The following is a 15,889-nucleotide window of genomic DNA, read 5'->3' on the forward strand; positions in this document are numbered from 1 at the left end:
GTTCGATGGGACAGCTTGCATTGATAGTACCCGCCAGGGGCGCTGGAAGTCACACACAGCAGGGGGTGCTGAGGATCTTATTTTGTTTTTCCCCATCCCAAAACAGCTGTTTCGGTCCAAATTTGTCATGCCCGCACTTTTCCTCCATACATGACGTGCACAACGACAGTGCAGTGATCCCTCGCTACTTCACGCTTCAAACTTCGCGCCCTCAGTCCATCGCAGATTTTTTTCAATTAAAAAAATACAGATGAGCTGTCCCGAGCCTATCGCGTGGTCTCACTCTCGCTCCCTACCTCCTTCCCTCTCCCTGCCCTTTGTTTGTCAGGCAGTGCACGTGCACTGGAGTTGCTTATTAAAGTTAACGATGATGGACAGATGTTTGTAATGATCTTACAAGAGTCACGAACTTCAAAAGCGCTGCATGCGTCAATCATCGTTTAACTTGTTAAACAGTTACTGTGGCAACTCACTCCCTTGAGCGGATTTGAGTAGACTCACTTAATGAAGCTTTTAATAAAGCCATGCATTTTTCTACTACTTTATTTTTGTTTAAAAATAATTCGGTGGAACAGTAAAATGTTCAAAACCTATCATAATTATTACATTTGACGTTCTTAAACAAACATTGATTAAAATATATATACTTTAATTATACTTTAGGGGAAAAGTGAAAAAACGTCTTATACAGTGTGCTTCTCTTTCCAATGCTAAATCTGAATAAATACATAGAACACAAAAAAAAAAATTGGGGCGGAATTGCGCTACTTCGTGGTTTTTCACTTATCGCTGCGGGTTCTGGTACCGTTTTACCACAAAAAATGAGGGATCTCTGTACACATGTTTTCTGGATAGTACTACGACTCAACGTACTACTATTAGGCTACTATAAGGGCAGTGTTCAATTTCACCTACAGTGTGTGTTGGAGTTTTTGTATTGGAGATAAAAGCGCCCTTGTATTATAATGCAAGTCACCGCAGCTAGACGGCGCAGTGACACACAAACACATTTGAAAACCAAAAGGTCCAATAAGCCTCGGCTTAACACCCGCTTTTCACAACGCTCAAATAAATTGCACACGAATATCCAACAGCACTCTGCACGGCGGCAGCTCAACAGCAACAACAAACAATAATATGGCTACAATGCAAACTATTTGAACTTATCCAAGGTCTACTGTAAATCTGCAGCTAACCTTTCCTCGCTGGGCACTATTATGAACTACAATAGTCATCTTTATTTTCGACCTCGAATTAAATTTTAGAATATTTTGCTTTTGATTAAAAAAATAAATAAATAATAATTCACTAATCCATTTTTGCTCCATGTTAACACCTCCTCTGTCAATAGTTAATTTTACCGCTCCAATAGCAGCTTATACAACATGACCTGCTAGCAAGAAAGGTATCAGGTGGTGACCATGTTATTAAAATACAAAAAAAAAGATATATATATATATATATATATATATATATATATATATATATATATATATATATATATATATATATATATATATATATATATATATATATATGTATATCAGAGGTTGCGCTAGACTTTTTCGTTGTCTGTCATTTTGACTGACAGGGTCATAAAAATCCGGTCATAATCTATTTTTACCCGTCACTTAAATTTTTAGAATGATGATAATGACATTGTGGAGACCCTTTTTTTGGCATAATTCACCTTCCGTACTTGTGTGTCCATTTGGCCGAGCGCGTTACAGGTGTAGGTGCACTATCCTATTCCCCTCACTATCCACTCGCGGGGGCCTGTGCTTGTCAGAGACGTTCCTTATTCTCGCTATATGATTATACAACTTTAACATTTGTTGATAATACGCTGTGTGTAGTATCATCCATCGCTTCTTCTTTTTAAATTGGCACTTTTAAGCGAACGCAAGAAGTAACAAAGGGAACATTTTTAAACAGGCATTTCACGGGAGAGCCATTTCGACTCTTCGGCCAATCATATAGCGAGGGCGAGCGGGGGCGAGTGGATAGTGAGGGGAATAGGATAGTGCACCTACACCTGCTACGACAGTCACGTGACAGAGACACTTAAGAGCCGCGCGCGGTCCCCTCACTATCCACTCGCCCTCGCTATATGATTGGCCGAAGAGTCGAAATGCTCTCCCGTGAAATGCCTGTTTAAAAATGTTCCCGTTGTTACTTCTTGCGTTCGCTTATAAGTGCCCATTTGAAAAGGAAAAGCGATGGATGATACTACACACAGAGCGTATTATTAACAAATGTTAAAGTTGTATAATCATATAGCGAGAATAAGGAACGTCACTGACAAGCGAAGGCCCCCGCGAGTGGATAGTGAGGGGAATAGGATAGTGCGCCTACAGCTAACAAGACTCTAAACATTGCATACCGCTTCAACATATTCATAGTATTTAGTTATCATTTATTTTACGTTAATATTCTGTCCGAACAAGCTTAACAGAGAATCCACACTGTGCCATCACACATCAAGCAGATGAATATGTAACTTTTTCTCCGCAGTGACAAGAACAGCTGACTGTGGCCCCAGTATGTAGGTAGCCTGCCATATGTAGCATACGGAGCAATGAAATTAACAGTTCACCTGCTGTGGCCTGAACGTCGTCTCACACTTTCCTCCTGGTGCGCATGGACTTGAATTGCGTGCCCGCTTGTGCAGTCCCTGTTTTTTCACCTCTTTTATCAACACCATCGTCATTTTGGGGCTTTTTGAAGAAACTTCGGACACTCAGTTGCCTTGACATTTTTCAGAGTAAGGCCAACGAAGTCATGCATCAAGAGAGACAATAGCTAATTAATTTGTTCACTCGCCACCCTGTGGTCTGGGGTGTGAATTACAACCGGTCAAAATGACGGATGGACTTCAGTTTTTTCCGTCACCGTTTTAAAAAATCGGTCAACGACGGAAAATATTCGGGTAACGCGACCCCTGATGTATATATATATATATATTCTTTTTACGCTATTGATTCAATATGTTTTATTTATTTAAAATAAAAAAAAAATCTACCAAAACACTTTTTCCCGCCTTCCCAAAACAAGGGGGTGCTGCAGAACCCTCAGGACCCCACTTCCCGCGCCACTGGTCCCCACCGCTGAGTTAAGCTGCTCTCAACAATGGGAAGTTTATTTAAACGAGGTAGTGCAATGCGACAGAAGCTAGCTAATCATCATCACATTTGCAACAGCGTCACCACCCCCTTCCCTCCTCACGTCCTGTTTTAACCAGGCAGCTGTAACAAAATCAATTCTCAACAACTCGGGCTTCATTCAACCAAATTGTAGAAACGCGCCCCCTCACATTCTCAGTAACGGTAACAGCGTTGCAAAGATGGGAAAAGTAATTCATTAGATAACTCACAACTACAAAAATAATGCCGTTAGAAACGCCGTTATTACCAACACTGGTGGCTTACAAAAGTAAATTATGTGCTTCGACTTCATGTTCCTTGCAAAAGTAACATTTCTCCTAATCAACTAAAAAAATAGTCGTCGATTCATTTGATAATCGATTAGTCGCCGATTAATTGATAAATCGTGGCAGCCCAATTAAGCCTATGACAAGAGTTTGACACCCCGCCACTACAGGCCATCTCTAATACACATTTGATTTGACGCATGTATTAAACCAAGCACTAATGAGGATTGTAGATTTCATTTTTGTCATGTGTTTACTCCCTTCTTTCAGGCCAGACATCCTGAAGTCTGAGGTAATCATTCCCAAAATGGATTCCTCTGTAATGCAAGTCACTATCCCATCCTGCCCCACTAGAAGCTCTACTTCTCCCAATCGAGCTCGGAGGGTAAAAACCCGCCACCGCAAGCCTGGAAAAGGCAGCAGTGGCGATCTGGCAGGACTTAAAGCCAATCACTCATCTCCCAATAAAGAATCAGTGGTCCATGTTAATAGCTCAACGTCTGATTCCTCCAAGCAGCTTCTGGAGCCCTCTGCAGCACTGCGGGGTCTCAACCATGAGCAGCAGCAAAGGCAGATATCATCCTCTAGCCCTGACCTGATCTGTACCACACTTGAGGTGGGCAACCAAGGAAAAGAGGATCCTCCTCGAGGTGCGCTAGAAAGAGGTGGAAGTCTCAGCGCTTCTGTGGGATTAACAGAATCAGAGGTGGGGGTCACCGGTTTGGATGACCTCACAGAAACTCCCCCGCGAAGTGACACTCCTAGCGAGGATGCTGCGTCATTCCCCTTCTCGAGCAGCCCCGACTCACCTTGTGGGAGGGGGGCAGCAGCTGGGCGTGGATCTCTCGGATCTCCCCGTCTATCCCATGATGGGGGAGAGGATAAAGAAGATGGGGCGGGCAGCGTAAGGTTGCCCAGGGGTGCTTCAGGGGGAATTGGGAGTCAGCACCTCACACCTTCAGCCATTCTCTACAGGGCAGCTATTACAAGAAAACAGGTAAGAATTCAGAATCTGTAATTACAATGTCCCGGGGAGTGTTTATCTATTCAACAATATATATTACTTATGACGGCCGCAGAGGCGTGGGGTGTCGTCAGAAGAGGAGGAGGGTGAAGTTGACAGTGAGGTTGAGTTGCCACGGAGACGGTGAGTGACTAAAAAAATCCTATCATATTTACGGTAATCTACACACTGCAAATTTACATCTCAATCAGACTATTTTTCTTAAATCTAGTCAAATTAATGCATCAGACTATCCCCACATACTTTAATTAAATATAACTACCTTATTTTTTGGACTATAAATCGCAGTTTTTTTCATAGTTTGGCTTGGGGTGCGACTTATACTCTGGAGCGGCTTATGTGTGTAATTATTAACACATTATTATATCATTACACATGATATTTTGGTGTTTTGGAGTTACACTAATGGTTTGGTAAACTTATTAGCATGTTCTTTATGCTATAGTTATCTAAATAACTCTTAATAGCTATGCTAAGTTAACATACCGGCCACGTATTTCGTTGTTCATGCATCATGTAACATTGTCATACTGTACACTTGTTCAGCATGTTGTTCTATATTGTATTTTTATTTTAAATTGCCTTTCAAAATGACATATCTGTTCTATGTGTTGGATTTTATCAAGTAAATTTCCCCCCAAAATGCGATTTATACTCCGGTGCGACTTACATGTTTTTTTTTTTTCCTCTTCATTGCGCATTTTTTGACTGGTGCAACTTATAGTTCGAAAAATACGGTATCTGTTCTTATTAAGCCCATAAATCTAAAAGTTGGTAATTTTTTACCTAAATCAAGAACATTTTGCTTTCATATAATGTTTTGAACAATATGTATTCTTGAAGAACATTTGACATTTCAAAACTTTTTTTAAGGATTAAATACACAAATTTATTGCTTGAAATGAATCTGTTAAGCTTATATTCAGGTCGCTATTTCTCTTATTTCAAGAGTGAGTAAAATGTACTTGAAGCACTGGCAGATAATTCCACTTATTTCTGGTAGATTTACACTGAAAACACAGGAATTGAACTAGTTTTAAGGAGGTGTGTTTTTGCAGTGTACATATACTTAGCAATGTTTTTACTCGTTCAAATTTGGTAGGCTTTTTTGTTAGGTTTTTTCTTTCACCCAAAACAATTATTTATAAATGTGACTTAGATTGCACACTCTTTCAGACAGATGTGACAGGAGTATTAAATGACGAATGCGCGAGACCAAAAGCGATTTCGCTTTTGGTCATCACATCACATGCACTGTGTTGCAAGCCTGCAAAGAAAACTATAGGCTACAGTACTCGTAATAAAAGTACATGCTTGTAGCATCAGCAGTGTAGAGCTGCCATGTTCCACATGTTGAAGTGGTCAGCCCATCCCATGGGAGCCCTGACCTGTCACATCTTCTCATGTTTGTCAGCATACTTTATGAGAGACTCATCATTGCAAAAAATAGCAAATCGCAATAGTTTTCAGAAAAATCACAATTATGTTTTTTTCAAAACCGTGCAGTCATAACATACACAGCGTCTGCTCCAACTGATCTTTAGTAGCTCAGTAAATCAGCACACTCAACTGCCAAGAAGATGACAGTGTGGGTTTAAATCCCAGTTTAGAGAGTACGGAATGAGATAAGTGCAATGACGGCTAGTGAGTAAGGAAATTAATGACGGCCACGTGTAAACAAAGGGCTTTTTCCGTTGAAAATTCTTGTGAATAAATGCTTAAATCCCTAATTTTTTTTATAGATACGGATGTAAAACAGTCTCGATTCTTAGTTAAAAGCAAAACAACCGTGCAGGTAGCACTTATTTTACGTAAATTTTACGTAAATATGAGGATAGTCAGTAAGGAAATTACCGGCCGCCATACGTAAACAAAGAATTTTATGCGTTGAAAATTCTTGTGAATAATGCTTAAATCCCTGAATTCTCGATTCTTGGTTAAAAGAAAAAAAAAAAAAAGTGCAGTTCGCAGTTATTTTACGTAAATATTGCGAAATATAATGCCAATGCTGTAGCGGCTAATTTCTCCCATTGATTTTTTCCACAACATTTCAAAATGCATGCATGGTACGAAAAATATAATAATTACCATGAATTCTCGAACAAATCACTCCTGAGACAATCCTTTCTGTTTGTATGCGGTACAGCTTTTGTACTTTTCAACCTAAATCCGGCATTGGATCCCTGCATGTGTTGACTAACTGTGACCGACTGCGAATAACTGAAGAGGACTGTAGGACAGGCCCTACTTGAAGGCGTTGCACTGTGGCTGACGGATGTGACCCGTCAATACAATTATGAAGTTTATGGTTAATTATTTTTACCATTAGTTAAAAGTGTTAATCTACAAAATGCTACGGTAAAATGTTAACAAAGCAATATACCGCCTTTACGTCTATTTTACAGGTTTTAATAATACAATATTGACAACCACAACTGGCAGAGTGCCAGTGTTTTACTAGAAATTGTCTTTTCTAAGTGTATTTTTGATTTCACACTCTATTCTTTATAATACCTTACCGTCCCGCATTCCTCAGACGTCCGACAAGCATCACCAAGTGTCAGTCAGTGTCAACCTTCAGCTCAGAGAACCTGTCCGTTTCGGATGGCGAGGAGGGCCACACTACAGACCACTCCCACAGCGGCACGCCTGATGTAGTCAGCACCAACACGGATGACAGGTTGGACTACCGCAGTGATGACCTCCTCTCTCAGGGCTCAGAGATCCCAGCAGACAACACAGATCCTGCTCAGGCTTCCGATGGCCTGTCAGAGAGAGACGCAACGCTGGGTCAGGCCAAAACAAAGCTGGAAGGCGACCAGAATCCAAATGAGGTAATGCATTTCTAGATATGCGCATGTCTCCTTCCCCATGAATGTGACTGATGGGTCATTCCAGAAATGGAGGGCATGTGGGATTAAAAATTCTTGTATAAAAAATAAAAAGGCCTTCACCCTTCTGATCAGTGGTGGATGAAGTACTTTTTTTTTTTCACCCAAGTAAAAGCACAGATACAGTACGTACTGTAAGTAAAAGTACAAGTATCTAAGTAAAAGTACAAAATCACTTGCTTTAAAATTTACTTTAAGAATTAAGAATTTAAGAATTTCTCCCATGAGATACGTGTCTATATATATAATTTTGATATGTATATATATATATATATATATATATATATATATATATATATATATATATATATATATATATATATATATATATATATTAGGGCTGTCAAACGATTAAAAATTTTAATCGAGTTAATTACAGCTTAAAAATTAATTAATCGTAATTAATCGCAATTAATCGCAATTCAAACCATCTCTAAAATATGCCATATTTTTCTGTAAATTATTGTTGGAATGGAAAAATAAGACACACGACGGATATATACATACAACATACTGTACATAAGTACTGTATTTGTTTATTGTAACAATAAATCCACAAATGGCATTAACATTCTTTCTGTTAAAGTGATCCAAGGATAGAAAGACTTGTAGTTCTTAAACGATAAATGTTATAGTTACAAGTTATGGTAATTTTATATTAAAACCCCTCTTAATGTTTTCGTTTTAATAAAATTTGTAAAATTTTCAATCAAAAGTAGAGTTAATATAATAATAAGAGGAATAAAAATAACAATAATAAAAATAGAGTGACCAAAGTCTAAGTTTTACGTGTATTTTGCATAGCTATTTTGATATGGAATGCCAGTTCATTTTTCATTGTTGTTTAACTGTGTGTCAGAATAGGGCCTCATTACTATAGACTGAAGTGCTTTTCTTTTTGTGAACATTATTTTTTTGGGGAGAGATAGGAATATTATTTTTGTTGAGCTTTCACTAAACGATACTTACAGTGGGGAGAACAAGTATTTGATACACTGGCAGTGTATCAAATACTTGTTCTCCCCACTGTATGTTTGTTGTGAAGGAGCTGCCAATAAACGGCGCGGTCCAAAGAATGCCTGTGTCCACTCGCCTCTACTGTATAACACATATTTGTACATATCTTACCCAAAATACAACAAGAGACACATAATTGCCACAAAAGAAAGAAAACTTACCGAAATATGTGTGGAGTACAAACAGCAATTTGCATTGCATTGTGAATACAGCATAAACGTCTCACAACTACTAATTCTCCCACGTTTAGAAGAAATAACATGAGTATGGAACGGCGCTGCCCCCAAGCGGCCGGTGGCATTCTCTTCACTCTTAATGTCCATAAACGGCCTCATATGATGTAATCTGTTTGAGGCAATATGCGAGATGGTCATTCACCCAAGCGCCAGCAGAGAGCGGCAAAACTCCATAAAAACAAGTGAGCGTTTCAGTGTACTGTCATTTAAATCTGTCTGAGCGGGACATCTGCGTTAATTGCGTCAAATATTTTAACGTGATTAATTTAAAAAATTAATTAACGCCCGTTAACGCGATAATTTTGACAGCCCAAATATATATATATATATATATATATATATATATATATATATATATATATATATATATATATATATATATATATATATATATATATAAATACTAGGGCTGTTAAGCGATTACAATTTTTAATCGAGTTAATTACAGCTTAAATATTAATTAATCGTAATTAATCGCAATTCAAATCATGTATATATAATATACCATATTTTTCTGTAAATTATTGTTGGAATGAAAAGATAAGACACAAGACGGATATATACATTCAGCATACGGTACATAAGTACTGTATTTGTTTATTATAACAATAAATCAAGAAGATGGCATTAACATTATTAACATTCTCTTAAAGCGATACATGGATAGAAAAACTTGTAGTTCTTAAAAAATAAATGTTAGTACAAGTTATAGACATTTTATATTAAAACCCTTCTTAATGTTTTGGTTTTATTAAAATTTGTAAAATGTTCAATCAAAAATAAACTAGTAGCTCGCCATTGTTGATGTCATTACACATTGCTCACTCCCCAAACCCATAAAATCATTTGGACCCAAGCGCCAGCAGAGGGCGCCAAACAACAAAAAACAAGTAACAAGTAACAGGCGGACATTATTCTGCTGTCTTTTTAATCATGTGCGTTAATTGCGTCAAATATTTTAACGTGATTAATTAAAAAAATTAATTACCGCCCGTTAAGTTATATATATATATATATATATATTAGGGCTGTCAAACGATTACAATTTTTAATCGAGTTAATTACAGCTTAAAAATTAATTAATTGTAATTAATCGCAATTAATCGCAATTCAAACCATCTATAAAATATGCCATATTTTTCTGTAAATTATATATATATTCTGTAAAATAATTTGTTGGAATGGAACGATAAGACACAACATGGATATATACATTTAACATACGGTACATAAGGACTGTAGTGGGCATTTCACTCTACTGTCATTTAAATCTGTCTATGCTGTCCTCACTCCGAAGCGTCTACTTTTTCCAAAGCTAAACAGCTAGTGAACGACGGCTTAATAATAAGACTTCTTTCTTTTTCATCTGATTTATTAATAAAATGGCCTCAAACCATTGTCCTCTTTAGACCGTAGGGAAACTACAAAAAAAAAAAATACACAAGCATTGCATTAGCAACAACTTTAGCTTAGCACACTATACAGGTTCAATAAACATAAACAAAAAGCGTCTCATACAAAAAATATAACATTTCGCTTACTAACATAATATGTACATTCTTTACAACAACCATACTTACGGACAAATCTTGTCCAAGGATCATATATGCACAACATTACAACGTAGGCGTCAGCCGAGACGTCGTGCAGCCATATTGAACTGGCAAGAAAGCAATAAACCATGTCTCAAAGCGACCACAAGAGTTCGCTGTTAGACAGCACAAAAAACCTTGCTGTAAAACTTACCAAAAGGCAGAATACTGTCTGAGCGGGACATGTGCGTTAATTGCGTCAAATATTTTAACGGGATTAATTTAAAAAATTAATTACCGCGCGTTAACGCGATAATTTTGACAGCCCTAATATGTGTGTGTATACATATATATATATATATATATATATATATATATATATACAGTATATATATATATATACAGTGCCTTGCAAAAGTATTCGGCCCCCTTGAATCTTGCAACCTTTCGCCACATTTCAGGCTTCAAACATAAAGATATGAAATTTAATTTTTTTGTCAAGAATCAACAACAAGTGGGACACAATCGTGAAGTGGAACAACATTTATTGGATAATTTAAACTTTTTTAACAAATAAAAAACTGAAAAGTGGGGCTTGCAATATTATTCGGCCCCTTTACTTTCAGTGCAGCAAACTCACTCCAGAAGTTCAGTGAGGACCTCTGAATGATCCAATGTGTTCCTAAATGACAGATGATGATAAATAGAATCCACCTGTGTGTAATCAAGTCTCCGTATAAATGCACCTGCTCTGTGATAGTCTCAGGGTTCTGTTTAAAGTGCAGAGAGCATGATGAAAACCAAGGAACACACCAGGCAGGTCCGAGATACTGTTGTGGAGAAGTTTAAAGCCGGATTTGGATACAAAAAGATTTCCCAAGCTTTAAACATCTCAAGGAGCACTGTGCAAGCCATCATATTGAAATGGAAGGAGCATCAGACCACTGCAAATCTACCAAGACCCGGCCGTCCTTCCAAACTTTCTTCTCAAACAAGGAGAAAACTGATCAGAGATGCAGCCAAGAGGCCCATGATCACTCTGGATGAACTGCAGAGATCTACAGCTGAGGTGGGAGAGTCTGTCCATAGGACAACAATCAGTCGTACACTGCACAAATCTGGCCTTATGGAAGAGTGGCAAGAAGAAAGCCATTTCTCAAAGATATCCATAAAAAGTCTCGTTTAAAGTTTGCCACAAGCCACCTGGGAGACACACCAAACATGTGGAAGAAGGTGCTCTGGTCAGATGAAACCAAAATTGAACTTTTTGGCCACAATGCAAAACGATATGTTTGGCGTAAAAGCAACACAGCTCATCACCCTGAACACACCATCCCCACTGTCAAACATGGTGGTGGCAGCATCATGGTTTGGGCCTGCTTTTCTTCAGCAGGGACAGGGAAGATGGTTAAAATTGACGGGAAGATGGATGCAGCCAAATACAGGAACATTCTGGAAGAAAACCTGTTGGTATCTGCACAAGACCTGAGACTGGGACGGAGATTTATCTTCCAGCAGGACAATGATCCAAAACATAAAGCCAAATCTACAATGGAATGGTTCAAAAATAAACCTATCCAGGTGTTAGAATGGCCAAGTCAAAGTCCAGACCTGAATCCAATCGAGAATCTGTGGAAAGAGCTGAAGACTGCTGTTCACAAACACTCTCCATCCAACCTCACTGAGCTCGAGCTGTTTTGCAAGAAAGAATGGGCAAGAATGTCAGTCTCTCGATGTGCAAAACTGATAGAAACATACCCCAAGCGACTTGCAGCTGTAATTGGAGCAAAAGGTGGCGCTACAAAGTATTAACGCAAGGGGGCCGAATAATATTGCACGCCCCACTTTTCAGTTTTTTATTTGTTAAAAGTTTAAATTATCCAATAAATTTTGTTCCACTTCACGATTGTGTCCCACTTGTTGTTGATTCTTGACAAAAAATTAAAATTTTATATCTTTATGTTTGAAGCCTGAAATGTGGCGAAAGGTTGCAAGATTCAAGGGGGCCGAATACTTTTGCAAGGCATTGTACCAGGAGGATGTTTTGTATTATGTCAAATACTGGAATCCTTTTAACATGCAGGTGGCTTGCATTATGTGGCTGACATGCTCCTTTCCCCATCGGCGGCTTGTTGCAGATACCCCCGCCGGGAGAGAACTATACTCAGCTTATTCCCGTCTTCATGCGCCCGGTGCTCTGTCAAATTTTCCGACCGATCAGAAATTGCAACTTTGAGTTAAAAATAGCCGCGAATACAGCGATTGCAAAGTAAACAGTACAAACTTTCTTTAAATAAAGGACTACTTACGTTTGATCACTGATTGGCATGTCATTGTTATTGATTGGCAGCGCTCATTGTCCAGCTGCTTCCCCTGCGAGCATACTTTTGCAAGGCACTGATATATATATATATATATATATATATATATATATATATATATATATATATATATATATATATATATATATACATACATACATGCGCAAAACCCCAATTGGAGGCGAGAGCACGCGAGAGCAGAATTAAAGACGCCACGATTTTAACGAGATATTATCACGTACTTACCTTATTTTGATCCAAAAACTCCATGCAGCATGTATCACCGTGTCTCAAGACACAGCTGTGAATGGCTACAGCTGTATTTTTCTGGGATTTTACGGGTGAAACATGGTAATATAACAAGAGTCACAATGCAGAAATCAGACATCAAGGAATGGTGGAGATTTTCTTTTTCATAAATTTACCCTTTTAAACGTTATTTTTCAATTTTTCTTTGTTTGTATCTAATATTTATCATCTATCATATCGGGGAAAATGCAACAGTACCAAAAAAAATACAGTTAAGCGATAGTTATGAGGTAGATATCTGTGACTTTTTTACAGATACCATTTTTTTCATTGTGACATAATTTGTTTAAAAGGTTAAAATATGCGAGTGAATAATTTTTTTAAGTCGTTTATTTTTTTTAAATGAAATATTAGACATCAATTAATGATTCTAAGATAAAAATGACAGACACTTTCAATAATAAATATAATTACCTTCGTTTTATGGCTGGAGTGAAACAAAAGCGGTTGCACGACATCTGTAAATGGGAGTTTCCAGGGTAAAACGGACAAATTAAAAATGGTTCGGGGGCTTAATGCGCCATGAATCTGCTATGGCAGCATATAGACATATTGTTCCATCATTCACAACAGTTGTTTTGGCTTAAAATACAGCAGTTTCTTTTAAAGAGGAGTGCAAGAGCAGAAACTGCTTTTTCGGTCTTGTCCGTGTTTTCCGCCATATATATAGTAATTATAAAAATAATTGTAAAAATACAAAAATAAATGCATAAATAAATTCAATTTTAACTATTTGATTTGAGATTCAATTTGGTCACGAGGGTGTGGGATATGGGACAAATTGCATTTTAGGAAGTAGTCCAGACTTATTTGGTATTTCAAATTTATTTTTAAGCATCCTTTTCACTTTGTTATTCTCATTTGGTCTCGGGCCAATTAAATTGCCTCAGAAACGGTTTTATAATTTGAAGGGTGGGACATAAAATGTCCTCCAATATTTTTAATGACCATGCTTTTTCCACACTCTTCTTAGTGTCGGGTCCTATGTGACGATTCGGATTGCGACAGCGTTGAGCTAGACCAGTCAGGCAGCGGAGAGCCAAGCAGACCTCCCAGCGCCGGATCATGGATGCCGGTCTCTCAAGGATCAGCGCAGGCGTCTCACCCAGGACCACCATAGACATCTGGACCCAAATACCTCTAACCCTTGTACATTGAAACGTCATTAGTGCACCAGTCGGCCAGTACAGCATGTGAGAAGGGATCACAACTATGAAATACTGTATTTTTAAAAAGGTTATGAGGGCTCCCAATTACATTGGCTGGCAAACCTCCACCACATGACATACATTTTTTTGTCTATTTTTTTTTTCAGATTGTCTGATAATCTGATAGTTCAGACATCAACTACTGTTCGTAGTCAGAATAGGTACCGAGGTAACCACCATAAATCCTTTAGTTCACTCACTCCCATACACTAATGCATTAAATACTAATGAATAATAATGTAAATAATCATGACATACCGATACCACATGAGAAATATTTTATAAAATAAAATCTAAGAATAAATGGTTTGCAGCCCTGTGAACAAATGCATGACTATATGTTTATAATTTATGATTCGAATGTATCCGTTTTATATTTTGTGAGAGTTTACACTTTTTTAATCCTAAAAGTATTTCCTCTGTTATGTTCATAAATGTCAGTACAAAAAAAGGAAAAAAAGGAAATGAAAATTTCATAATGATCAGTCTTCAGTGTGGTTAAGAATTCTCAGTAGAATTGATTTGTAAAAACACCCCTGGTAGGTTTTCCGGCACACTATTCACGTGTGGTTTTCACAAAAATTTGTGATGGAATTGGAGACCATTTGGTTCACTCAACAGGAAATGATTGTCATTGTGCAGTAGTAATTTCCAAGTGTTGTCTTCTGTGAGCGTAAAGTAGTGCCTGCACTCACAGCGACAACCTCTTCTGACATGCACTGAACCAGGACTATGACTTACGCTTCAAATCTTTCTAAGCAACAACACTGGTGCAGGTGCTAATATACAGTACGTGAATGTGCTTTTGTAATCAACTAAAAGGACTCATTATGTCGGTCGCCTTCATAGAAACCTCCACAATCCCCCCACAACCCTTTAAGATTTCTGCAGGAGTAGCCTGATAATGTATAGAGCACTTTACTGTGGTCACTTGTCGAAATATTAAGTATCCTTTGAATAGAAATCTTTTGTTTTTATACAGCATTGCACATTGTACCTGTAATATAGGAATTATATCAAAAGAGAAATAATGAGCTACAATAAATAATGTATTGGTTACAAAAAATCTCTGTACTTGTTTTTTCAAATTTACTCATTCAATGCCTTGGACGGGGATAGACATCCAGTAAAGATGAGAGGAAAAAGTAGACTATGACAGGGCATTTATTGCCGTCAATGGCAGCTAAAGTGTTAAAAATGTGTTTGTCAACGTAGCTCAAATTCAATTTGACCAAAATTAATTGGAAGTGACTGAGAAACAACCCAAAATAAATAGGAAGGGACCTGGCTGGGCCCCAAAATCAACTAGAAGTGACTTGAAGTGACCCAGAAATGTCCCAAAATCAGCAGCAAGTAACCTGGAAATGCCCCAAAAGTAAAGGTGCTATGAAATGGTAACCATGCCCAAAAAGTGATGATGAATACACGAATGTAATTTTACATTTAGAAATGAAATTTGGCACTCAAATCTGGCTGTTCTTTACCATTCCATAGTTATTCCACCAAAAAGAATGCATCAGGGAACGCCCAGTTTTTTTCCAGCAGTTCTGGTTGTGACATCAACACTAGAACTGATGATAATTTCTAGGTACTAAAATGCTTGTGCAACTGCATGCAGGTTACAGTGGTATTGTTAAAATGAAAAAAAAAAAAAAATGGCGAGAAGTTATTTTTCATGGCCATGATTAGATAGACAGATAGAAGAGATGTGAAAAAAGGTGTTCACCTTGCCAGAGGATTCGCAACAATCCACCCGCAGCCCCACTTCATCCTTGGGATTTTCCCCAGGACCCTTGGTACAGCATTAACCTTTTGAAAATCGAATGTTGCTGGTTGCTATCGATGCCCATAGAAAGTGGCCAGAGGTAGCGATCATGAAATCCACAACATTGGAAAAGACAATTGAAAAGTTAGGAGAGAT

At 37.8% G+C, this 15,889-nt stretch overlaps 1 protein-coding gene across 1 annotated transcript in view; it reads left to right on the forward strand.

Annotated features, from left to right (window-relative positions):
* The window catches only part of map3k12 (mitogen-activated protein kinase kinase kinase 12), a 48,426-nt gene extending 33,103 nt beyond the window's left edge, over positions 1 to 15,323 (forward strand). The window contains exons 11-14 of the mRNA XM_057824880.1: positions 3,701 to 4,427; positions 4,510 to 4,577; positions 6,991 to 7,288; positions 13,734 to 15,323. Coding sequence (XP_057680863.1) covers positions 3,701 to 4,427; positions 4,510 to 4,577; positions 6,991 to 7,288; positions 13,734 to 13,880 — 1,240 coding nt within the window. The 3' untranslated portion in view covers positions 13,881 to 15,323. The remainder of the gene's footprint in view (positions 1 to 3,700; positions 4,428 to 4,509; positions 4,578 to 6,990; positions 7,289 to 13,733) is intronic.
* The last annotated feature ends 566 nt before the right edge of the window (positions 15,324 to 15,889 follow it).

This window comes from Corythoichthys intestinalis, chromosome 2, assembly GCF_030265065.1.
Source record: "Corythoichthys intestinalis isolate RoL2023-P3 chromosome 2, ASM3026506v1, whole genome shotgun sequence".
Lineage (NCBI taxonomy): Eukaryota > Metazoa > Chordata > Actinopteri > Syngnathiformes > Syngnathidae > Corythoichthys > Corythoichthys intestinalis.